Source organism: Platalea leucorodia, assembly GCF_965183815.1.
Source record: "Platalea leucorodia genome assembly, chromosome: 7".
NCBI classification, from domain to species: domain Eukaryota; kingdom Metazoa; phylum Chordata; class Aves; order Pelecaniformes; family Threskiornithidae; genus Platalea; species Platalea leucorodia.
The window spans coordinates 8,720,867-8,747,711 of NC_138829.1; the positions used below are offsets into that span (position 1 = coordinate 8,720,867).

The 26,845-nt window shown below is 39.9% G+C and overlaps 1 protein-coding gene across 4 annotated transcripts in view; it reads left to right on the forward strand.

Annotated features, from left to right (window-relative positions):
• The window catches only part of SYNE2 (spectrin repeat containing nuclear envelope protein 2), a 199,851-nt gene that overhangs the window by 70,622 nt on the left and 102,384 nt on the right, over positions 1-26,845 (forward strand). For 3 of the 4 annotated variants that reach the window (XM_082317899.1, XM_082317896.1, XM_082317897.1), the window contains 15 exons: positions 1,302-1,614; positions 2,290-2,454; positions 3,321-3,674; positions 4,185-4,319; positions 5,105-5,266; positions 6,659-6,805; positions 11,801-11,956; positions 12,362-12,627; positions 13,777-15,886; positions 17,424-17,746; positions 18,750-18,894; positions 19,607-19,822; positions 20,206-20,471; positions 21,263-21,419; positions 24,190-24,345. In XM_082317899.1, the coding sequence (XP_082174025.1) occupies positions 1,302-1,614; positions 2,290-2,454; positions 3,321-3,674; positions 4,185-4,319; positions 5,105-5,266; positions 6,659-6,805; positions 11,801-11,956; positions 12,362-12,627; positions 13,777-15,886; positions 17,424-17,746; positions 18,750-18,894; positions 19,607-19,822; positions 20,206-20,471; positions 21,263-21,419; positions 24,190-24,345 (5,071 nt within the window). The remainder of the gene's footprint in view (positions 1-1,301; positions 1,615-2,289; positions 2,455-3,320; positions 3,675-4,184; positions 4,320-5,104; positions 5,267-6,658; positions 6,806-11,800; positions 11,957-12,361; positions 12,628-13,776; positions 15,887-17,423; positions 17,747-18,749; positions 18,895-19,606; positions 19,823-20,205; positions 20,472-21,262; positions 21,420-24,189; positions 24,346-26,845) is intronic. The other variant, XM_082317898.1, reaches the window with a different exon arrangement.

Sequence of the window (26,845 nt, forward strand, 5' to 3'; positions counted from 1 at the left end):
TCAAGATATTTGTCTGCCATAAGGCTCTTGAACCGACTTTCAGTTAAATCACTGGGAACTTTGCTGTTGAGATTAATGGAAGCTAGAATAGGCCTACTGTATACTTTTTTTAAAAATGACCAGGGAATGAATTATTAAAAATAAGTATTTTTGAGAATATTCAGTTGCCTTCTCCTATTACTGAGTACTCAGTGCAAGCAATACAAGTGGCATTCAGAAAGACAGAGCATTGGCTGTATTGGATCCAACACAGCAGAATGCAGAGCACCCTCTTCACAGTATGTTGAAGACAGGAGATGAGGTGCTCAGCACATCTGAAGAGATGCTCAGGACCTTGTAGGATCAGGCCTGTGAATAACAGATGCGACACGGTAATGGCAGCAGTGTGAAGCTGGAATAGGGAACTTGAAGCAAGAGTACTTAACGTATGTGAGGCTATGCTTTATTTGTCATTTGCCCAGAAATGTGAATCTTGAGGGGCAAAAACCAAAAAACACTTAAGCTTTGCTTTTGTCCTCATTTGTCCTGCTGTACTTTACAGAATTATAACCAGACTTTATTTATTTGGATTTGTTTGTGTGAGATCATATTTTCAAATGTTGGCATTTAAGTTCCATCTGGAAAATATCTGAGTGTCATCACTAAATGTGAACATAAAAATGTTACTTTTGTCTCACTGGTCGTAGTTGCATATTTCCTGTGGACAAATGCAACCTGTTCACCTGCAGCAGATCAGCGTGCATGCTTATAAAGCACATAAATTGAAATCCAATGTCAAGGTCAGGAAAGTAGGCACTGGATTGTGCCTAACATGACCCATATTGCATACTCTGGTTTTGTTGTCTGTATCTCTAAAACACTCCTCCACCCCCATCTCAACCAATGCAATGTGTATCTTCTACAGAACATTCCCTTTCAGGAGACTGTCATAAGAAGTTGTCAAGGAAAATAGATTCATAGCCATATTGTAGTTTTTAAACAGAACTTCTGCTGTGATGAAAAGCAGAAAAATACAGAGCATGAGCATCACGTCTCAGATGCTAGAAACTGTAGGTTTATAGGTTAAGGTTTAAGAGGGTTAGTCACTTGTCCTGCATTTAAGTCCAATTCAACAGCAATAAGTTCAGTGTTTTTCATAACCTTGAAAATTCCAATAAAGCTGATCAGTAATTTAAAACCTGAAGAAAAGTATTCAGTATGCTCAAGTTCATTCTAATCTTTGACTTATATACAATTTGACATTTTGTAGGTAATGAATAAAAACATTTTTAATACTATTAAATGCAGTATTTTTTTCTTAGTGCTCAAGAGCAACTTCAGTTCAACAGGGAGCAATATGAGCAAAGCAAAGAAGATCTGAGACTGGCTCTAACTGAACTGGAGAAACAGCAACAGGAGATAGATTTTGCCCTTCAGCCTGGTTTGCAGGAGAAGCAAGCTCAGCTGACAAACTATGCCGACCTCCTGCAGAAAGCAGAAGACTTAACTTCACGATTTAATGAATTGGAAAGCCAGGAAGATCCCCTACAGGGTCACACGGGGGATCCCAGCTTCACAGAGGTGGAATGGTTGGAATTAAAGCACCAACATGAAAATCTGCTCAGCCAGCTACAGGTTGGAACCTCACTCTCTTTCCTTACAAGATTATTGGTATGCCTGTTGATTGCAGTTCTCACTGTTTGCCTGTAGTGTCATTCAGCTGGGGAGTTTATGGGTAAAAACTGGGAGTGGTGAAAGTTCCTTTATAGAAGGGCATGGAATTCCTCCCTCCCCCCGCTCTTAGTGTGGGAAAAAGAGCGCTAGAAGCTCAAATTTTATACCTGTATAAACAGATTCAGATAGCTATAATATGAAGCATTTGTTCCTTTAATCTCCAAGCCATGGTAGTTTTTTTTTTCCTTCTGGAAGGATGAATGGCTTTTCCTGCATCTTGTTTGATATTGGTTCCACCCCGTTTAGTGCAAATTGCATTTGCACCCTATGTGGCATTCTGCGTCTAATCTTTCATCCATTTTCGGTAGAAAACATCTCTTTTAGAAGTATATTCTTATGGAATGCAAACTCTTCTGCTTCCTGCTGCTGATGAAGATTTTGTTCATGATGGAGTTAATGATATGCTGGGAAGAGGGCAAAATATTTTCTGTGCACCTGTGATGAGCTGGATATTTTATGGGAAACAAACAAGTTTTTTGTTCTGCTGAGGTCCTGGAAAAGCTGTGATGGTTTGTGGATGAGTTATATTTGTTTGAGTTAATGGTGGACTAATCCCAGAAACTCCTTGGTTTCTAGACCATAGTGCAGACATTGGAAAGTCGTGTTCAAGAGCATCAGCAGTTTCAGGATATGGTAGCAGGCCTGAGGACTGAGCTGAAAACTGTCTCTGAGAAGCTTGCTGATTGTGAAGGTCCAGCAATGGAACAACCATCAGCTGAGCAAAACCAGTTGAAATCACAGGTATGTTGCAGGTTTTGCATCATGGAGAAAGTGGGTCCATGCCCTGGGGCCTTCTAGACACCATCACATTTATAAAAGAGAACTGCTGATGGTGTCAAACTGAAAAACTAAGAAACCTTTATAAAATATAAAGTATATGTGGTGTTCCTTTTATCAAGATAATTGTAGGCCTAAAACCACTCCTAATGAACTGGGTTGAACTGTCAGCTGAACTGAAGGTAGAATTGTCCTAGCTCAAGCACACAGGCTTCTTCCATTTGGTTGGTTGTGGTTTTTTTTTCCTCTCTGGGCATGATGAGGAAAGAGATCATTAAATGTGGAGGTAGTAAGTGTCTTTAAATTAGCCAGAGTGGAAAGCTTAGGCAAATGTCGGTGAGCCAAGTTCAGTTTTAAGAAGTGTCCTTCATGCACAAGTAGACATTCTTTTGCACTTTGGCAGAATAGATAACAGTTTTGTAGCTGTGAGCGTAGAGAGCTACTGAAAGCTGAAACCATAGCTCAGATACGGATCACTGCAATTCCCCTTCCTCCAGAATTTGCTATACCTCTAACAAGTAAAAAGGAATAGGAGAGGGAGCGTATTATCTGTTCAGAACTTGGAAAGATCACCATGCACCTAGCAGCATACTACCTGATTATTTTATCATTGTCGTAATGCTTGTAGCTTCAGGTGTTCTCTGTTCATAAAAATGGCTGACTAAAATTATTGGTTTGACCTTCTGCAGCAAATAGGTCTGCACGTACTTTTCAGCATGGTTTGTTGTTCACAACAAATATTTATGATTTTAGTGGCTGGCTTTAGATCTTAGCATTAAGTATATTGAGTGAAGATACTTTTCAATAAAATGTTTTCTTCATGTTTAAAGGAACAAGCACCTCTTAGTCGATGCGAAGACACGTTAAAGAAGATTTTGGTTTTAGCAGAAACTGTTAAACAAAACACCTCTTCACCAGGACAGAAGTTTATTAAGGATGAGATTGAAACACTTCAGAGTGAACACAGGAGTCTGGAAGAAAGACTTGAAAATGTCAAGGAAAAGAAAGAAAATATTTTCAGTGAAGCCCTTGAGTTAAAAGATGAGTTTGGTAATGAAACACAAATGGAAGATAAGGCAGATAGAATGCTGAAGAGAGAGACACAGATCACTTCTGATACTCCTGTCACTGCAGAAGAGAGCCCCACTGCAGCAGAGCTAAATAAGCCTTTGGAAATGCATGATGTGAGTACATTTGTTGACAGTAATGACAGCGGAAGACTGGTTAAAGAGGCATCTGTCTCTCAAATGCCTTTTGTATATTGCATCCTATATTGCATCCTTAATTTCATTGAAATTAAGCCTTCTGTAAATACATGTGTGTAAAGCAAAGATGTGGAGAACAATTCCCTTAACTTGTTATAACAAGTCTGTAACAAGCCAATACTGTCTATTCAAAACTGCAGTTTTCCATTTAAACACAACCTGTGTATAGCTTTCTCTTACACGTAATTAGAGCAGGTATCCTTGGTCAAGACACAAAGGGAAAAGGTGTATAGATGAGAAAATTGCAGATGGACCTCTGCCAAAGAACTCTGAGAGCTTCTTTTAAACCAGTAAGACTTGTTAAGAACCGCAGCATGATACTTGTCATGTTTGGTTTTGTAGACAATAATTTTTGCCACTCAGATTTAATGTTAAAATACAATGTTTACAGTCACACAAGCAGGTTTTCTTTTATATCATTTCTCTTAGGGTCAAGATGTAAATGGAAATATGTCAGAGAAAGACAAGCAAAATGATCCACTTCTGGAGGAAAGCAGTGTGTTGTCAGACAGCCCATTACAGGGTGTCCGTCAAAGCAAGGACAGATTGGGGCAGACTGTTCAGGTGCCTGACAAATATGTTCTAATACCTGTCAGTATGTGTGTGTGTGTGTGTCTGTTCACTAGAAATGCATATGTAATTTCTTAAAATCTGTAGTCTTACAGAGACATACTTTTTTACCTGATGAAAGGTAAAGCCTTGCACATGTGAAGTGTGCAAGAGATCAATTTGATGATCTCTACAAGCCCACAGGGCTTGGCCCCATTTTCTCTATGATGCAAAACCTGCAACATACCTGTGATTTCAACGGGTTTTGCCACCCGCACTCACAAGGTAGGTAATGAGAGGTCACTAACCTGGAACCGCTGATCTTTGGGGGACCTCAGGACATTCACACTGTAAATGACTTCATGTGTGCAGGGATCCTGAGGGAACGATTTGGAGAATTCCCTCATTGACCTGACCACTGAGTGATAACCGTAGCTGGGGGAGACGACTATCAAAATATCAGAGTGGAAACTGGGATTTCTGGAGAAGGAGCAAGATCAATAGTTAAGAGTTGCCAAATGTGTCTAAGCAGAAACTTCTATGATAGTATTAAAAATCATGTGAGTGCTTACTCCTGTTTGGTTTGTGTTTCATAGTGCTTACAGTCCCGATACGGCAAACTGATCTGAGCAGGCGTTTCCAGGAGACTCTGTGTTTGGGTTACCTCAGCCTTTTCCTTCATTCTTTAAGCTAAACTGAAGATAGAGTAGACAGCTTGTGGAGTGTGATGTTCCTTAGTAAACTTAGATTTTGGACTGTGACTTCTACTGGCTGTAAACATTTTGTATTTTTCAAATCAGGGGAACGGTGATAAGGAGAGCGCAGGTATGGACAAGCATGACAGGGTCCAAGAGGATGTTCTGGACAGTGCGGTTCAGGGTGGTGAAGCAGAACCGGACAGGCATCAGGATGATGTTGGTATTGAAGGTGATGAAACAAGAAAGGAAACCTGTCCAGCCGAGGTAATTGGATGTCAGATTACACAAGAGTGATTGAATTTGTGGGTATATGTATACAGTTTAGTTGGAGTGGGGATGATACTACTAATAAGTAAATAATAAATATCGCAAGTTACACTGAGGTATTTTTGCCTGATGTGCTGTATGCTTAGTATATGTTAACTCTCTGAATCCTTTCCTGTACATTTAAAATTAGTATGGCGGGTTTGGGGTTTTTTTTATTACCATGGGTTGCTACAAAGTGGTTTACTGAGGATATTGCATTCCAGGTCACCTGGACTTACTGTGAAGTCTTCTTACCATTTTGCTTGAATACTGTTACTTTGTTTGAGTCCTCTTTCATTTATTTAGATTTCTTATTTACATATTTACTTTGCACATATGAGGCTGCATTTGAAATGCTGTGTCCCGTTTGGTGCACCCTGGTAGAAGGGGAATTTCAACAAACTAGAGCAGTGTTTAGGAGCTGGAGCCATAATGAGTGGGAAGAGGCTAAGTTCTTGTTGGAGATGAAAAGGCTAACAGGGGTCTCATTGCTGTCGTCCCCTCCCTGAAGGGGTGTTATAGAGAAGATGGCCAGACTCCTCTCAGTCCTTGAGTTCTAGCAAACTGTCTGAGATGCTGAAAGTAGCGTAGTTGTGACAAGGTGAAGCACAGTGTGCACTCATGAGCTTGCTGAGAACAGGGGCAAATTTGTTCATTCTGGGTTGTGGGTGGGCTACTTTCAGTACATATCCTATCTGCACTGGCAGCCACTAGCTCAGATATCTGTGCAGCATGGATAGCCCCCAATGCTGTGCTCTCCACCATGATCGTGCTGTAAGGATTTGCCATTCTTTATTTTGTGTACGTGGCTGTTTTATTTTATCTGTCCCCAGATGATAAACAAACTCAGGCAGAACTTACAGTCAGCAAATACCTCAGCATGTACATACAGCAAATCCCTGGGCTGCCCACGGGAATATCCCGCCTGGTAATCGGCTGGATGTCTAACCACAGACTCTACAGTCTGTCTACAGTACAAGTACAAGATTGGAGCCTCAGGAAAAAGCTAAACCTTTTAAAATATGCATTCAAGACTGCATCCAGGGGTACACAGTTCAAGGTCCATGCTTAGAATAATAAAACACGAACAGCATAGGTCAGAGGAAGAATACTTGCAATCTGCAATTTTTCTAAAAATTTACAAGAAAATTACAGCATTGCTTCTTCTAAATGATTTCCTTTGCCATAACCTTGCCCACAATAAATTGAGAGATATAATTGTGGTTTACCTCATCTACCTATAAGTATGGGCTTTGTAACTTTGTCATCTCAAGCACTGTAATTACTACTCAGCAGGTTTGATTAGGGCTTTTTGGTTACTTGTTTCTTTTCTTTTTCTTATACCAAAAGGAGAAACCTAGTGATGTCAAGAATCAGTCATATAGAGAAGATGTGGAGCAGGTTCAACAAAGGGTGTGCCAGAAGACTCGAGTCCTGAAATCTGCAGCAGCTGAGAAAGATGGTCTGGAATGTAATCCCTCGGGTTCGGCACACGAGGTAAGCCACATTCTGTTATTCCAAGCTGCGTTTGTCAGAGTCATTGAATTTTTGTTTCCACATGGGCTTCTGCTTAAGTTCTGTTGTAAAAGAAGAGGCAAATACTGTCGCATCAAAGTCAAGACCATTGTGTGTAGTTCTGCTTTATGTCCGTGGTAGTTTTGAACTTTATCCAAAGTGCTAGCCACACCATGTTTTTCAGTGGATCTGTTCGAAAGAGCAATTTTGCTTTTCAGAGCCATCATAATCAGTCTTTATTTTATGCTATTTAGAGTTTCTATTTAAATTGTTAATCAATACAACTTCTTTCCGTGTTATTATAGTTAGCTGGGATAGTCTTTGCCACCATAAGGAAGGCAGATCAGAAAACTGAAATCCAAGGGTGATCCAGCATAAGAAAATAAATGAAATGAAATAGAGAAAGGAGAATGAATTCAAGCTGAATGAATAACAAGATACATTACTAAATGACATTACTGAATCTATTCTTTAAGAGTAAGGATGTTACTTCACAAGTGCCCCATGACTGCTGATCCTTGGTCACCACATTCTTAAACTTAAGGTAGGGCCAGATCTAATCTTCACAGTTAAATCTATAGGCAGGTCCACAGCTGGCCTGTCCAGTGGCAGGTCTTACCTGGGACTTGACATCTGCTGTAACTGGAAACCCCAACAAGATCTCCCAAAGGTCTTGGGAGTCAGGGGAGGTCCCTGCTGACTAGAAGTTAGCCAATGTTATTCCAGTTTACAAGAAGGGGGTGAAGGAAGACCCAGGAAACTACAGACCTGTTAGTCTAACCTCAGTTCCTGGGAAAAATATCGAGAAGATCGTGCTGGGTACTATTGAAAAGCATTTAAAGAACAATGCAATCATAACAGAATCATGGAATCATTTAGGTTGGAAAAAGACCTTTAAGATCATCAAGTCCAATTGTAAACCTAGCACTGCCAAGCCCACCACTAAACCATGTCCCTAAGCACCACATCTACCTGTCTTTTAAATATCTTCAGGGATGGGGACTCAACCACTTCCCTGGGCAGCCTGTGCCAGTGCCTGACTACCCTTTCAGTGAAGAAGTTTTTCCTAGTATCCAATCTAAACCTCCCCTGGTGCAGCTTGAGGCTGTTTCCCCTTGTCCTATGGCTTGTTACTTGGAAGAGAGACCGACCCCCACCTCGCTACAACCTCCTTTCAGGTAGTTGTAGAGAGCAATAACGTCTCCCCTGAGCCTCCTTTTCTCCAGACTAAACAACCCCAGCTCCCTCAGCCGCTCTTCATAAGACTTGTGCTCCAGACCCTTCACCCACTTTATTGCCCTTCTCTGGCCACGCTCCAGCACCTCGATGCCCTTCTTGTAGTGAGGGGCCCAAACCTGAACACAGCACTCGAGGTGCGGCCTCACCAGTGCCCAGTACAGGGGCACTATCACCTCCCTGGTCCTGCTGGCCACACTATTCCTGATACAAGCCAGGATGCTCTTGGCCTTCTTGGCCACCTGGGCACACTGCTGGCTCATGTTCAGGCGGCTGTCGACCAACACCCCCAGGCCCTTTTCTGCTGGGCAGCTCTCCAGCCACTCCTCCCCCAGCCTGTAGCGCTGCATGGGGTTGTTGTGACCCAAGTGCAGGACCCAGCACTGAGCCTTGCTGAACGTTACACAGTTGGCCTCGGCCCATTGATCCAGCCTGTCCAGATCCCTCTGTAGGGCCTTCCTACCCTCCAGCAGATCAACACTTCCACCCAGCTTGGTGTCATCTGCAAACTTACTGAGGGTGCATCCCCTCGTCCAGATCATTGATAAAGAGATTAAACAGAACTGGCACAAATCAGACACAGTCAACACGGACTCACAAAGGTAAAGTCCTGTTTAACTACTTTGATATCCTTCTATGATAAGGTCACCCACCTAGTGGATGAAGAAAAGGTGGTAGATGTAGTTTTTCTGGATTTTTGTAAGGCTTCTGATACTGTCCCTCACAGCATCCTTCTGGACAAGTTGTCCAACTGTGGGATGAGCAGGTTCATGGTGTGCTGGGTGAAGAACTGGCTGAAGGGCAGAGCTCAAAAGGTTGTAATGAATGGGGCTACATCTGGCTGGAGACTGGTCACCAGCGGTGTTCCTCAGGTTCAATTCTAAGGCCAGTTCTGTTCAATGTATTTATCAATGATCTAGATGCAGGAGTTGAATGCACCATTAGCAAGTTTGATGATAATACCAAACTGGGAGGTGCTGTTGACTCTGTTGAGGAACAAGATGCCTTGCAGAGGGATCTAGATGGATTGGAGCATTGGACAATGATTAATGGGATGAAATTTAAGAAGTCCAAATGCCGGATTCTGCACCTAGGACAGCGTAACACCTGGCATAAGTATAAATTGGGAGAGGAGTGGCTGGAGAGCAGCCCTGCAGAAAGGGATCTGGGGGGTGCCAGTCAAAAGCAGGCTCAATGTGAGCCAGCAGTGTGCCCTGGCAGCCAAGAGGGCAAACCGCAGCCTGGGGCACATCAAAGACAGTATAACCAGCCGGTCAAAAGAGGTGATTATTCCGCTGTATTTAGTGCTGATGCGGCCTCACTTTGAGTACTGTGTGCAGTTCTGGGCCCCACAATTTAAGAAGGATGGGAAGGTCCTTGAATGCATCCAGAGGAGGGCAACAAAGCTGGTGAAAGGGCTGGAAGGCATGTCCTATGAGGAGTGGCTAAGGACTTTGAGCTTGTCTGGTTTGGGGAAAAGGAGGCTGAGGGGCGACCTCACTGCTCTCTATGGCTTCCTGAGGAGGGGATGTGGAGAGGGAGGTGCTGAGCTCTTCTTCCTGGGATCCAGTTATAGGACGCCTGGGAATGGTTCAAAGCTGCACCAGGGGAGGTTTAGACTGGACGTTAAGAAGCGTTTCTTTACCGAGAGGGTGGTCAAACACTGGCACAGGCTTCCTCGAGAGGTGGTTGATGCCCCAAGCCTGTCAGTGTTTAAGAGGCAATGCCCTTAATATGCTTTAACTTTTGGTCAGCCCTGGAGTGGTCAGGCAGTTGGACTAGATGATCGTTGTAGGTCCCTTCCAACTGAGAATATTCTGTTCTATTCTATCCTATTCTAAATTGATTGATTTTCACTTTTAAACGTGATCTGTAAATGTTTATATTCATTCAATTTGGAGTTTGTAAAGGGAAGGGAAAGTAGGTTCTGCTGATTTCCTGAGGAAGGTGTTGGATAAGAAAGGATTTAGACTGTGGGCTATATCCTAGCCTGAAGCCAGAGTCATGTTTGGCATTTTCCCACAGGCCTGCACTGTGAAGAGTCAGCAGGGGAGCCCTGGCTTTGTGTCTGAAGGACAGTAGCTGGTTAGCAACCCCCATTATCTTCCCTTCTCGTATTTTCCTCTCTCTCCAACCATCTGATGGACTGAAAAACTATGAGAAACATTAAAACTATTGTGTGGGGAGATTGACACTATCTATGTGTCTGTGTATCCGGGGAGGCAGTGCCACAGTGTATGTTGAGAACGTCATAGAAACAAGTGAAACATGTACACAGCAATCCTGAGGTTTTACTTAGTGTCAGGACACTTATTTTTCTGTGTTTTGCTGCGTTTATATTTCAATTTGGTAAAGTGAATTTCCTCATCACTCTGTGATAGCTTAGCTGAGTTTTTCTGCTTGCTTCAGTTCTATGGCACTCCAAAGTCTCTAAAGATGCAATCTTATGTCTGAATTGATGCAACTGTTACGGATGTATACACAGAGAAATGGAAACGTTCTCTGATTGACTGAAAATAACCGAAAGAGTTCAAATAAATAGAATTATTCTCTTCTGCTAATGTCTACAATGTGCTACATGTTTCCCACACCTGGGAGCAGGTGTATTTTGGACAGCTCATGACCCACAGAGACACAGACGACAGTGACAGCTTACAAGTGATATGGCTGCAGGGATAGCTGGCTGCTTCCTAGTAAAATAGTATCTAAAGTAGCAATACAGTAAGTTTATCAAACAAGAGGTTTTTATCATTGCTTATTTTATATGTTGGTATCATGGAGGAGCTCACATTGTAGTCGTATCTGTATATTTGTATGCATTCACTCACATGAAGTCTATATGTGGAACAGATCACAGTTTACACAAGGTATAGACAGGTACTGGGGGAAGGGAAATGCAGAAAGATTTTTAAGGTATCGCCATGTGACCCAATAAGCCTGTGACATTTCATTTATGTTGTTGACTGCAATAGCTGAAGGTGATTTAGAGGATTATGTTTTACATCTGAACTGGGGCTGGCTAAGAGCATCCACTTGGGCAACGACCTCAGCTCAGCTGATGGGCTGTTAAACCTGGTCACACCCCAAGTGGCTTGTCTTTCTGTCATTGTGGGAATTGATGGCAGTGCCAGGGACTGGCTCTGGAGCCCCCATTCCCTTCCTCCCCACCCTGATTGAGACATGGCTCCCTAACGCTCTCATGTTACTCCTGATTTCAGATAGCACTAGTGGCAGTAGCAGCCGTGGCTTTGTGTCACAGCCAAGCTGCTTCATGCATGAGTTGGCCTGTGAAGAACAGTTGAAGAGATGATCCTGGTGAAGGACACAGCAGTATATCAAGGCAGGTGCTGAGCAGAGGGAATGTAGGTGTGAGGAGAGGTTAAAGGTCCATGAACGTGTAAGGAGGAGGTGGAGAAGACAGGATAGACCTGTGAATTTATCAGTAGCAGAGGTGGGGGCAGGGGCGATGTTATATGAAGGTGGGGATATCAGAGTTTCAAACTTAAAATGATGGGCAGAGATTTCATAGCTATCTGAGCTGTGCTTGCAAGCCAGGGTGACTGCAGAGGTGGGCGATAGTGATGGAGGTTCCAGCCTCTGGGCCCTGGTTGACACACAGACACTGTGGGGGAAGCCACGGCAGGATTTAGGCATGGCTTAAACACGTGAAGCGAAGTGTTGCAGTCAGAAGACTTGTCGGTTTAGGACATTCAGAAATAAGAATCCTGTTTTGCGTTGTAGGACACAGGTGCAGAAGTGGTTGTCCAGAAGGAACTATCTCCTAGAGTGCAAGTAAACACTGAATATTTTGAAGAAGAACAAAAGGTCAATGAGCTGAAAAATGAAGTGGCTGAACTGGATATTGTGCTCATAAATGAACAACTAAAAGAGCTGGAGGTATGGAAACTGCGAAGCCATTCCTCGTTGTTAATGTAGTGATACGCTTACAGAATTATGATTCACTTGGGCAATACAAAATTGTTGCATATAGTCTTGTCTAAGGTTTGACTGCATGATTAGTCAGTTTGTCTATCAGGTAATGTACAAACACTGTGCCTTAATGCAAATACGTCCATGTAAATACCATATTTTGTACTGCTCTTCTAGAGTGCAGTAGTAGATACACCTGTGTAGATTGCACGTGTGCTTCCATGATGTGCACAGGCATGCGTGCTCATTTGCATGTGACTGAGCAAGCATATGTTTGTAGATCTATCAGTATTTAACTGTATTTTTTGCTAAAAGCTGAAAGTGTTTTAAGATCCTCTTTTAATCTTCTCTCTGTGGTGGGCTTGATTGTAGAATTTACAAACTGAACTGGAAACATGGAAAGCAAAGTCTTTGTGTCATAGTCAAGAAGCGTTTTCCAATGCAACGGGATCAAACAGAGCACAGCTGCAAACCACAGAGCCTGCAATGCCCTGCTGGGACAGGCTGCTTCAGGAACTAGATGCCGTTAAGGCAGTGAAGCAACAACAGTACTGTTTAATTAATGAATACCAGAAAAATCTTTCTGCTGCGCAGTCCTCCATGAAAAATTTGTCAACAGAAAAAGATAACATAAAAATGTAAGTATAGTTGAGGGTTTCTGTTAATAGGTTGCAGAACAAATATGGTCCTAGACTGAAATTCGTGCCATACTTCAATAATGCTCAGACAAGAATACAGTGTTTTATCCATCTCGTTAATGTTGGGTAGCAAGAGAAGTCTCACAGGTTTGTAAGTTTAAACAGAAGCATTTCTAGTGCTTCTCTGCCATCCTTTAGTGATATCTACTCTTTTTATTTTTTAGGCAAAACAAAGAAATGGTTGCTGTACTAAAAACCTACATAAAAGCCATATTAAAATATTTTTGCAAAAATATGGCAGATGTGGAATATTAATTTTTCTTTAAGGACTCATCAGTTCTAATTTTTTTCTCAATGAAATATCTTATTACTCTGCAAATTAACCTTACTTGATAGGAAGAATTCTGTGGCAATAAATAAGTCTACAGTACCAATTCAGAGGTAACCAACGCACACAAAATATTTAGTACCTTTTATGAATTAGCCTTCAAAACATGAAACTAGCCTGTTGGTCACAAGAGTGTATCACAATAATTTGAAGATTTTAAAAATAATTTATAAAATTGTTAATTTACAGCAAAGAGGTTGAAAAAATTGAATAAAAATCTAGCTGCTAAATGTATTTTAGGTGGGAATTTCAAAATACTCCTGAAAATAAATGATGAGTAGATAAACTCCTCCAAATGAATCTTGAATGAATGGGCATTTTCGAAGTTTTTCTTATAACTAAGTTTTCTCTTCAACGTAAATCAGAAATTACCACAAAATGTTGTTAATTCACTTACAGATGACTTACCACTATTGTTGATTTTTAAAATTTTATTTATTGTCATTTTAAAGGGAGGCTACATTCCTTTAGGAAATGACACATTCTGTGTTAGGATATGCTGCAATTTTAGAGAATATATGGTAGAATATACCTTTCCTGCAGAGGTATCTAGAAATAACTAATGCTTTACAGATAAGGAAGAAGTAATGATATTGCAGTGATGGTTAGGAAATTTGTGAGAGAACACTGAGAAATACATGTGAGTAAGTGAATAAAGTGAGTGAATCATTTTCTAAACAGTTAAATTCTCTTTTTAAAATGTGTCTAGTCCATGTTTTAGGAGAAATGTTTTTTTTAAATGCTACTCATATTTTTGGCAGGGGTCCTATGAACAACACAGTTCTTCTAGAGAAAATTAAAGCATGCATTGAGTCCTTACAAGAAGAAAGAGATGTCTTAAACCAGTTGAAAACTCAGCAAGAAAGTTTATCTCAGCATCTAACATGCATGGATAAAGTGTTAACCGAAAGCCAAATGAGGCAACTGGAGCAATGGTGGCAACACCTGGAACAAACAGTGCAAAAGAAACATGATCAAGTTGTGGCAGAAATCGATGAATTTAACCTGCTTATGAATAAAGCACAGCATATTCAGAGACTGATTGAAGAACAGTATTTACAAGCAGAGTTATATTCCTCATCTGAAGGAAAAGCCAAATGCCCTGTACTTTGGACCACAGAGCTACAGGACATTAAACATGGTCTTTCTTTATTAAAAAGAAGGATTGAACTGCAGATGAAAAGAATTTGGAGTGATCAAGAGAAGGCAGCTTTAGAGAACTCTATCCATGATTTGCAGAGCAAATTGGAAGCATTATCAGCACAACAAATTCCTCGAGATGATGTTCAGATCACTGGTCCTGCTCTTATGAAACATGAAATGATGAAGAGGCTGAAAGAAAATATTTCATGGGTCAACAATTCATTGTCCTCTCTTGATCAGAAAGCAGCACTTTTCCCCAGTGATGTTAAATCACAGATCAGAAGTTGTCAGCTTATGAGCACGGAAGTTCTCAACAGAGAGCCTGTGATTGTATCACTGGATTATGGGCTCCAGCACATCGTTCCCAGCTTGAAGCCAGAGGAGATCTCTGATATGACCCGCCTTTTACAAACATTGCAGACTTCATACAAGGCTCTTGTTTTAAAATCAGCTCAAAGATTACAGCACCTAGAGCTTCAGCTGGAGGAGAGGCAAAGACTTATTGCAGAAGTAGAAAAAGTTCACTGTCAGCTTCGAAATGCTGAGATGCTTGCCAGGCCTGACGTGAACCAAACCAGCACATGGTCAGAATTAATCAATCAACAAGCCATTTTAAAGGAGATTTTAAAAGACATACAGGAAATAGAAGGGCTTATCTCATCCCACTGTAAAGAGAGTCAGGTCACAGCTGGGGAACTGAGCCTGTCTGAACAACTATTCTTGATTGATCAATTAAGAAGTCTGAAGAATAGAGCAAGGAAGACACAGAGGCAAGTTCAGAGTAAACTTCATGAAGTAGAAAAAAAGATAGCTGTGTGCAGGGAGTTTGCTGAAGGAATAATTTCATTGCAGCAAGATCTTAATGATCTACAGTATGGCGAAATGAACCTGGAAGAAGATGAATTATTAGGTGCCAAGCAGCAAGTGAAGGATAAATGCAAAGCACTTAAAGAAAAAGTATTAGCTTTTCAGTCCAGTTTGTCAAAAATAATGAAGTACAAAGAAATCTTTGAATGCGTAGGTCTAAAATGGGACTCACTGCAGCTGGATGAATTGCAAACTGAATTTTTTAAAATTAAAAATAAAATTAAAGGGAAGATAACACGCTTTGATAATGTTGTTAGGGAATGCGATAAGATTCAAGCATTGCTAAATGAAATCCAGACTGTGACATCCACTGTAAGAAGAGAAGCTAACGTCCTAAATGATAGCTCTAGCTCTTCTCCTGCTGAGAATCTTATATCTGCACAGGTTCTGTTTCACACAGTTCAACAAATCTTCTACTTAACCCAGGAGGCAGCAAATCAAATAAACAAAAATGAGGTCTTTGATACACCATTCAAAGAATACAAGAGGAAAGAAATAAAGAGCCTGGAGAAAGATGTTGAGGAATTGAATCAGTTTCTTCAAAACTTAGTCTCTGGTCTCCAGTGTGTAAACAAGGAAGATACCCAAAATGAAGTAGAACATATATTCCACATTATAAAGCATATTCAATTAGAGCTCCAGCAGCCACTTCTGATAGACATAAAAATAATGCAGTATGAAAAGATGCGATGGGAAGCAATTCAGAATATGATGCAAGCAAAGTTTTCTGCTATTAAATGTATAATGGAAAAAGAGAGGGAAAACCAAGAAGAAAAATCTCTTCCTGCTGGTATAGAAACAAAATTAGAAACACTGCAAGATCATGAAATGGAACTGAAGACAGATATTGCTGCCCGTGTTGTAAGTACATTTAATAAAAGTAAAGTATGGCCATATGTCTTTTACCAATAATTAGATTAGGTGTCTGTGACTGTAGTGTTTATATTTTCATGACTTATATCCTCCTTTTATTATAATAACTGAATTGGCCCATCATCATCTCTGTATTGGTGGATATGATGGGAATCATGATAAGAAACTAAGGATACAAAGAAATTAGTTGTATTCAGTTTGATTATAATCAAGCAGTGGGGATTAGCACAAGAAAAGAAAGGTAAAGGGGAGGAAGGAAAAGGTTGTATTGAAGTATTGAGCTGAAGAGAGACTGGGTGCAATTGTTCTGTCATTATTCTTGGGACTGATTTTATGTAATATTTTCAATAGTGACAATGAAAAAAACAGAGGTTCCTTGTTTCTACTGTAAAGAAAAAGCGTACCAGTTGGGAATGATCAAGGAGAGTAAAGCACAGGTCAAACCAATGTAATCAGGCCTCAGGGAGGGTGAGCAAAGGAAAGGCAACCAGGATCCAAGGCTTCAACACAAGTATATAAGGCATTGATAAGGCATTGCTGGAGAATCGACCTGATTCTTCATGTCTTTGTCAGGAAAGGTCCACTCAAACTGGTACAGATGCTGTTAGAGGGATGAGGAATGTTGAGGGCAGTTAATAAAACTGGATTTGCTCAACCTGGTAAGCTCAGGGCAAGCGGGAAATCTAGCTGAGAAATGTAATTAGGCTGGAGGTAGACTTAATGGGTGGAAAAGGACTGCTTAAGCTAAAGGGCAGCGTTAATACAAGGAGAAGGAATTAGTGAATAAATTTATATTGGAAACCAGAAGAGTGGTAACCTTCATAGCAGAGAGGTTCAGGAACTGTGTCCTGGTCAAGAAGAGCTGTGCCCTGACTGCCCAAGAGATCAGTGGGTACAAGCGAGGAAACAGGAGGTAGTAGCTAATAACAGGAGGAGTGACTCAGAGTCCCTGATGGAGTTATGGTCCTGCTGCCAGATTTCCTGGTTTGCTGTGCTTCATCTTCACGGCTTGGGTATTGTGTGGGAAGCACAATACTAAAGTTTCTCTGCCCTGTGGGAATCCAAGAGCTGGCAAAGTCACACATCATTCTCTGTATAAATACATACGAGAAGAGGGTTTAGCGAGAAGCTGTTTGGCAAGTCATAGTGGAGATATCCCCTGGAGCAGAATAAAGCATCAATGTGTGAGCTTTCCTTGTCTGAACAGGACGTATACTGCCATGTCCATAAGGGATGGCTCTTGTGTCCTGCCATCCTTCTCTCTGGACTTTTCCAGTATTGGCAGTTCCCTCATAACCCCTCTTCCTATGTTTGAGGGCAATCAATCCATAGGTTACAGCACTGCTCTGTGACTACCTAGGTAGCAGAGTGCATTTGCCATGTGTCCTCCCTCACCTCCTCAGGCCAATTCTAGGAGCATTGGCCTCAAAGACAACCAGGTGTGAAATTCTGAGAAACCATCTGGTGATCCAGAGGAGCACAGAAGTCTTTCTTGATTGTTCCTTTGTCTTTTTAACACTTTCAGAGTGCTCTGGAGGAGGCATGTAAGACTGGTGAGCTTTATACCGAGGCTGTTCAGAAGGCTGCCAGGTTCCTCGAGGACTATGAAGCTCAAGTCAAGTCTGCTGCAGCAGAGCTTGGTAGCTCAGAAGAGATCTGTCAAACCCCACAATGGAAACAAGAAGAGTTCAACTCTGTAAAGGCTAACATAGAAAACCTGTACTCCAAGCTGAAAAACCTAGTGAAACCAGAAGACAAAATATGTCTGGAAAATACTTTAACAGAACTAGTCAATAAGAGTTTGGCATTAAGGGAGAAGGCTCAAAGAAAGGAAGCTGATGAACAGAGGTAGGTTTAAGAGATCTTCCTAGATCGTGCTGCTTGTTATGAGAAATTTGACTGGTAATAGATGCAGTGTTGTTTCTGCTCTGATAGAACCAGGTAATTCAGCAGAAAGAAATGTAAGTATTTCTGTTGTTCCCAGATGTGACTGTAATGGAAGGAAAATTGCCAGACAATAAGCATATTGCTAATAATTTACAATGCACTAATTTTTAGTATATTCCAGAAGGTATGGGGCTCGACTGAGTGTCATATGGTGCCAGAATCAGAAGAAAGCACATTTCCACAGTCTCTAGCTCAGTGCTGGTGCAGGTTAGAATAGTTTTCAGAGGGGCCCTAATGCATGTCTTCCATAGGCTATTCTGATGGCTTGAGAAAGTAAAGACCAAACAAGATGCAGGCCATTGTTTTCTTCCTTCAAATATAGGTACAGAGGAAATCTGAAGGGCCTTCAGATACATGCACAGAAAAAGTTCGGGAGATAGAGTAAAGGATTTTTAAATTGCTTGCTCATGATCCAGTGCTTCTGATTCTATTGAGCATAATCTTAAAATCTGCTTTTATAAACAAAGAATTGGATGACTTTAAAGGCTTTGGTAATAGAAAAGAGATGATAAGATATAGAAATAAGAAATTGGAATTGTATGTACCACACATCGTAAGGACAAATAGAATGTGTGTTACAAACTGGGAACTAATTTTTGGGAATGTCTGAGGAGGGTGGAGACCTAGATCAAGACATACAATTCTGTTGAGCCGCTCCATGGCTGATATATGGACACACATACCTATATTTCTTTACCTCTGGGGCATTTGTACCTGCATTTCTAAAGTATATCAGATATCGGACCTGAAGTGTATAACAAATGCTAATTGAAGATAACTTGCAATATAGTAAGGACTATTGGTTCAGAAGATTTTTGGTTTTTTTTAATTCTAGTGAGCATTATGGTTGGAGAGAGGAGCAACCACAACAAATTTTAATTGGTCTATTAATTGTTTCCTACAGGTATTTTGAAAAATACAAAATCTACACAAAAACCAAAGATAAGGTGTGTGATAATCTTAACAAACTGGAAAAGATGCTTAGACAGGCTTTGTCTCAAATACCAACGTCTTATAAAGAAGCTTTGGAGCACTTAGAAGAAAGTAAGGTAAGAGAGGCTCTGAAGAACTTGAAAAGCTCATGCAAAACTGTGATGTAGCAGCCATGCACACCATATGTTATCATAGTAGAAAGAAGTTAAATTCTTTATCCTATATTCGTGTATATATAAAACCAGAGAATATATTTATATGCTTAGAAAAAGACTGGATTATAATAGGCCATGTAAAATGAGTACATCTTATTGCTGTAGAAATCAAACATTATCTGTGCTTAAGATAGTGTTGCATTTCTGTTCAGATCCCTCATTGCTTCTTTGCAGGACCAGGGCTGATCAGATTTCTAACATTGCTGCTCTTTTCCCTCAGAAGTGAAAATCCCCTTGCTCTCTTGCTGCCTTCCCACCAGACCTCTGCTATAATGAGCCTCTTTGCTGTCTTCTCTTTTAGTACTCATCATATTACAGGCTTGTCATTTTATATATCTGTAACTCTTGCTCATTTCTCTTCCCTTCCAAATAACCAGAAAGAAGTAAGAACAACCTAATTGCCTGGGCACACTGTTCTTCTGTTCGTTTTGTTTATTTACCCCATCTTTCTCCACAGTCTTAGCCAACAGAATTCTCTCATTGCAACTGTATTTAACCAGCTCAGTGGAGTGATTGTCATTTTATTAGAGGATCCTAATCATGTCACTGAATGCTTCATTAACACTTCTGACTGTATTGTTCTATTTATTTGCTTGTTTATTTTTCCTATAAGATTTTAGTATCCAACATTGACTCGGCTGAAGATGATCTTGTGAAGCTGAGGCAGGTCTCTGGAGAGCTGAAGAGATTATGCAAGAGAAGTGACAGGGCACTGGGCAGGATTGTAACAGTGCTGTGGGAAAATTGGCTGGGTTTGCTTGAGGCGGCGAAAGGGCTGAAAATTAACTGTGAAGAACTAAAGCAGGAATGGAAATTCATCAATGAAGAGGTGAGTTGCTCAACAAATTGTAAGTTTTGGGGAATGTGGTAGGGATGGGGCCCTCAGTAAAATGGCATGTAAAGGGCTGAGGTCAGTGCAGAACATCATTTCCCACCCACTGATCAGCCAGTTATCCCCAGCCTTTCTTGAACCTGGAGTCAAAAATGATGGGGTATTTATAGTACAAATTCTCTGAACCCAGAACAACTCTGTGTGTGGTTATGTGCTTTGTTAGAGCAAACACAAATGTTTTGATACACTTCAGAGGTTCAAGCTCTCTGGCTATGTAATTCCCAGTACTTAGTCATGTGTATCAGTAAATGAATAATGTAACTTAAGGTGATGGAATAAAAAAGCACTTTAGCTCATGCTTTGACATGCTGTTTACTTAGCTGGAACGAGAAACAATAATTCTCGATAAGCTCCAGGAAGAACAGCCAGAAAGTCTTAAAGAGAAAGAAAAGGCCACCAGAGAGGAACTGGTAGAATTACTAGATTTTGTGAAGTCATTTGAGGAAAACATCAACCAGCAGCAGCTTCTCTTACTCCTACTTCTTCACCGAATAAGAAACATCCTGAATACATCTGAAAATACTGAGGCAGAAGCTGCCCTTCCCGCCTTATGTGAGATAAAGGCAATGCAGGCTCGCTGTAAAAAGTAAGTGGTGTGAAATTCCTGTTGAAGATATGACATAGGACTACTTAAAAGCACAGCGTTTTATTGGGTATTAAAGAATATATGAAAGCTGTAATGCACTTAGAAAGATAGTGAATGTCCTACTGGGTCAGACCAATGCTCTGTCTAACCCATCTGCTGCCTCCAGCGTGGGCATTGGGAGATAGTAGTTAGGGAGAAGACCTGAGCCTGGCTATATCGTGTGTGGGCTGCAATTTGTGTTCAAATGTAGAAGGAATCAGAAGGGACGATGGTCGATTTTGGAGGCTCCAAGATCTTGTGAACTTGAATGAGATGTGTGGGTCTTCCACTCGTAGAAAAGCAGGTGGTGTGCTTTTTGCAGCAATGCAACTTTTGCCTTACTGAGTGCCACTGTTTAAAATCTGCCTCAAATATTTTTTTGCAAATCTGTGATTGTACTCGCCCTTCTCCATGCCTGCTTTTTGACATGGAAATCTTGGTGAACATATTCTGCTCTGCCAGCGTTTTCAGACTCTGAGAACCTGAGCTCTGCTGTTTAAATATACATGCTATCTGATTTGGTCTACCAAACATACTTTGTTTAGCAATATCTGAAGACTCATTTTTGAAGAAACTGAAACAATAAAGGACAGATACTCAGAGATTTAGTTACAGAAAATAATATCAAAATACAGACAAATGTGGTTCTGGATATATATTTTAAAAATATCTGTATTAAGCATGCTCTTTGTTTACTCCTACTTGGTGTAGAGTCTAACACTTAATATATTCTTGCTGGAAATCTTTCATAGGTTGTATGAAAAGACTCAAGACCATAAGGATTCTGTGCAAGCTGAGATTCAAGAGAGGAACAATATCACTGAAGAAATAAGTGCTGTGACAAATGCATTACAGAATGCTGCATCTGTGTTATTACAAGATGCTACTGGGAAGGCAGGACAACTGGAGGTTGGTAACGGCTCTGTTATTGTGTGGGGACATTCAGAAAATGTTCTCTTTTATGCTGGGGCTTGAACTTGCTCCATAGGAAATTAGTGGCAAAGTATATGCATATGGATATGCACATTGACTTAAAGAGAATGAATCTGGCTCAGCAGAATATGGCTGGCCCTGCCACGTCCTTGGTTTGCATTCCTCTCCCTCTCTGTGGACCAGTTAGCAGCCATAGAAGTCTTTGGGGATTGCAGAGGTTCACAGCCAGTTGCATGCCTTTTAGGAAGGATTGCTTAGTGTACATCTTGCGCCCCTTCCCCCTCTGCGTACCTAGCCAGGGCAGCTTCAGATGCTCTGGATTTCATGTCCTACATCAGGGGGTTAACCTGGTAAATCCTTTTTAGAAATCAAATTGTGATCAAGATCACAGTCTCCACCAGTAGCAACCAGCACTCTGCAGCAACCCAGTCTATACATTTCTATCATTTCAGTATATTTTTGTTACCCTTCTTTGAATTCTTGACTTTATGAAATGCTATTATTCCTAACACTTCCTGAATGTGGGTTTGTTTATTTATTATTAATTATATTTGTTTCAATTTAATCATATTGTTTTTATATTACTATCTTAATTTTTAGATCTTGATCAAAAATTTATTTTAATTATATTTAATCGAGTTATCTTTTAACTATAGAACTTTATAATTTATTTATTCTAGCCTCCTAAGGTCTATTACAAATTTGGGTTCTCTTTGCTGAGTTTTGTATAAAAACTAGCTGGGCGTCCCCACCATCTATTTTCTTTAGAAGGTGGATGCTTGAAGCTGGCAGAGGGCTAGGAAAAGTACAGAAACCAAAGACTGTGGTGGCAGATATGAGCATTTTCCTAGGGGTTAGCATGAGAGAGAAATGTTAACTATACCTTTAGGAAGTTCTGAAAACCCGTGAGCCAGCATTACTGTGGTAAAACCTTGTGGATTTGTCTGAAAGAGCTAGTTTTCTATTTAAAATTATTTAGAATTAGAATTTAGAGTTGGGTCTGCTCTTTTACTCAGTTCTTTGTATCCAGGAGGAGAGGTTACCACTGCAGGTGCTTGATGCCTGCTTTTTTTCCTCACATCCAAATTGTGCTACTCTGAGCACCTAAAACTCACCCAAAGGTGAGTTTGGACCCTGTTCCTGACAGCAATCGGCACAAGTAAATGTCAGCAGCAATCCTGTCACATGATTTCTCTGTAGCAGTATGTCCCAGTAGGCCGTTCCTTTTGAGAAGGTTGAAAAGATTGAAAAATTGCTTACTTTTACCCAATTGCTTAATTTTACCTAATGCCTAATACCAGTAAGCCAAAATCTGGAGGGCAATTTCATCCCTACTACCAAAGAAAAGCTAGTTTCTGTAAAATCTATAGCAGTATTCAGGGCTCCATCGCATTTATTGAATGGAAATGCCTATTTCACTTTCAGGTGACAAATCTAGGTTAGTCGGGTGGCAGTTTTAACTCACCAACATGGATGAATATGCAAATGGGAAGTGATATCATCTAGTCCCCTAGGAAAAAAATTTTGACAGTTTTGACAGGCATCTTCTTTCCAGCTAAATAATCTGTGAAATGTGGACGTGCATATATATACAGAAACCAGTTTGCAGAGACATGCTTTGTTTTGGAGGTGAATGTTGTAACTGATTCTTTCAAATTCAAGTCAGGGAATCTATAAACTCCTGTAAATGTTGGCACAATCTTAATTGGGCCATTTGACAACAACAGCCTTCTCTATAGTAGTATGAGGCACACAGCTGTTTCATGGTTTTGTGTTTTTTAATATCAGACCCAGTTGTCGTGGGATGCCAGGAAATAAATCAATCTCAGATTCTTACATATTTCTTCTGTGCATTGTATTTGTGTGAGGGAGAAGATTTCCAAGTGAAGACTAGGAGTTAATGGATTACCGTTACCCTGATTGAAAATGTTAATTTTAATGTCTTTCATTGCCTGTTAGGCTCTTTAGATCATTTTCCCCAATAACTTGAGTTAACATTTGAGTTCCTCAAACAGCTGAGCATTGGGAAAAGGAACCATAAAGCAAACAAACAGAACTTTCCAACTTGAAATTCTAGAAAACCTTCAAAACAAATGAGTTTCTTCATTCTTTCTGCAAGAGGACTTAGATCAGATTTTATTTCTAGGCCACGGGCTGTAGACAGTTGTTCAAGTTTCTTTTCTCATAAAACCTACATTCTTCATGCAGAACTGGAAACTACTGTTTTGAAAGGAGCCTGCTGGGCTGCTCTGCGTAATTGCCTGAAAGGAGACACTTCAGCTTGAAACCTGTTGCTTTTTGTGGCCTTTGTGTTGTTTATAATAATGAAGGAATGAACGCTGGCTATTACACGTCTTTCAAAGAGAAAATGCACTTTTGGCAAAAGGGAGAGCACAAAGGTTAACGTTTAACCATAGGAGCACTTCAAATGATCACATTGCTATACCTGTCAGTAATCATCACTGCGTCAGTTGCCTGACATGGAGTAGTATCAAGTTTAATTAATTCTTACAGATTGAAAAGTGTCATTTCATTAAATGAGTGAGTATTTCTTGAAGTTAATCTGCTCGCAGAGGTAGTCAAATTAGGTTTGATATTACAAAAACAACTTTTCCAAACCATAATCATGGTAGGAAATATAAAACACAGTATGTATGTATGTATACATATACATATGTACATATACACACATGCACATGCACCCAGTAAAAGCTGGATAAAACTGCTGATGTTCTTAATTTTCTAGGAGGTTCAGAGTGTGATTGGTAAAGAAAGTCAAACTCTAAAGGATATCATGGAGAAACTCCGCATCAAGTATTCTGAAATGTATACAATAGTTCCTGCAGAGATCGAAACACAGTTGGAAGACTGCAAGAAAGTATTGCAAGACCTAGAAGACAAGGTAATTGTTGATGTAATTTTCATATTTATCTTTTTGTAATGTGTAAATAAGTACAGCAGTATTTGATGAATGTTGTAACTATAAATTTCAACTTGAAACATTGATTATTTTCATTTGCATTTTCCTCTCGGTGAAAATATATGCATGAGGAAAGATTCCTCGTGCTAACTGTCTCCTTTTAGCATAACCTTACAGTAAGCAGTGTGAATATAATATTTTTCTTTTCTGTTAAAAGAGGACAGGCAGAAGCACTAGCAATAAAGTCTGGCATATGATACGGATTCTGTCTTCCATCCAGTCTGATTCTTAAACTGAACTAGTAGGCAAAGTTGATTGGGAAGTTTGTATAACTTAACTGAGAAGATATTTTCAAAACTGAATTCAAAGAGGACTTTGAAACTAGGTTTTTTTCATCTAATTTGCACACGTGGTAGGGTATCATGGCATGGTTCTTTATACCACCCCTCGGGACATGGTTGCATTCATTTAAAAGCAGGCAGGGGATTTAAATCACTAAATAAAATTGTCTTGGCTTTTTGCAATGTTTTCTATCTACAGGGGGTATAAACAGTTAACTGAAAGCAAAACTAAAGGAAAATGGAGTAATACTGTAAGTTTGGGGTCAAATTTTAGCCTGGTATAATTATTATTGTTATTTATTCATTTGCGCTACTTTAAAAAAAAAAAAAAATCTTTCAGTTCTCTTATTTCAGAAATAATAATGTTTAATGCTAATTTTAAAGGCTAAATCTCGGTTAATTTGATAGAACTTGAAAGTTTAATAAAACAATTTTGAAATCCAGTTACTTGCTAGTGTCTGTCAGATTATTCATTCATTTTATGTTGCATTAAATATTTAGAGATATTCATTACAGCTTATTAGTTTTAATTTGGTTAACTTTGTAGTTTCTGTTTCAAAATGGAACCGGTCTTTTTAGAACCAACAGCTGGGTCGGAGAGAATGAGAAGGAAAGTAAAACAGTATTAATCCTTTGGGGGTTTTTTTGTTGTTTACTGTTTCATTTACTGAGATAAAAGATTATCCCAATGCACACATTACATGTTGGAGTGAAAGAACTGGTCCTGGAAACCAGATAACATTTGCTTTTCACATTTAGGTAGTGGAAAACAGTATAAACTATCTTGGAATTTTTTAAAATGCATTTAGGAAACAAAATAAATCCTGCTGGAACTGGAAATCAGTTTAGTTACATAATAGGAGATACCAGCATGTGTTAAATTGAATTAACTTGTCGTATTTTAATGGCATTCTGCTTTCTTTTAAATCTGCTAACCTAAAAATTAAAATAAATTGTACTTTTGATGCCATGGATTCTATGTGAAAAATATAATAAATTTTTCCCGGTAAGAAGTCTTGAATCAAAATCCTGCCCTCCCAACGACCAGAGCATTAACAGATGCAGCGTTTTTTCTGAGGAAAGATAGGAAGCCAGTGCTTGGTCTGCTTTCTCATTTCCAACTGTGTTGCATCACTCATACATGTTTCTCTTCTCTTGTGGAGACTAGCACTACAAACATCAGTAATTTTTCATGTTTGGTATACTCCAGGATAGGAGTAATGGTCAAGTGTTTGGTGATTACTGTCTGAGTTCCTCTTGCCAAGGAGTCTTGGGCACTAAGTACAGACTGGCCTTCATAGCTTTTTTGTGTAAGCATGAGTATTTGAGAGGAGCACTGTAGTTCTTTTTGCTATATATTTATTTTCATGAATGCAGTTTTATCAGTACAATACCTTACTATGGGTATTATTATATTCATCTGACACTACATGTGGGAATCTATAAATAATGTTAATAAAATTAAGAAATAAAAATGGATAAATAATTTATTAACTAAATAATGACCTTAATTCCTCTTCCCCCAAAAAGGATAAAGTATTTCAGTATAAGGAGCTTCAAACCAGCATAACTACTAAACTAGAAATCTTTTGCATCAGTGCAGCATACAGCTGTTCGATGTCCTTATGCCCCATAAATCCTAAGGCTGCAGCACACAAAGGATTTACCATGATTTAACAATTTCCTGGTGCTTGGCTGACCCTAACAGCTCACAGGGTTTAGTAAGAAAAGATGTTACTTTGGGCTAAGAGCAAGGACTTTCTCACTCCTTGCACTTCATCTAGTCCATAGTAACCTGGTACCTTGCTGTGTCGCTCAGTTCTGTGCTCAGGCAATTATTCAATTTCAGCTTACTTGAGAGTTTTTCTCTTTACATAGAAAACCAGGCCCTCCAGTGTACCGTTTTTTCACTTCTGTGGAGTTCTGCAGAGCAAAATTAAGTTCCACATACTTTATGGGGCTCAGAGCCTTTTATTTTAGTAATAAATCTCTAAATTTATATTTAGAAATTCACGACACATTGGTGCGCTTCTATATTCCCTTATTTGTTACATGGAAGTAATAGCTGTCAGCTGAGACGTAAAGGTGTCATTCTAGGTTTCTAACAGCACGAATCTAAATGTGACCCTTTCCACAATGCA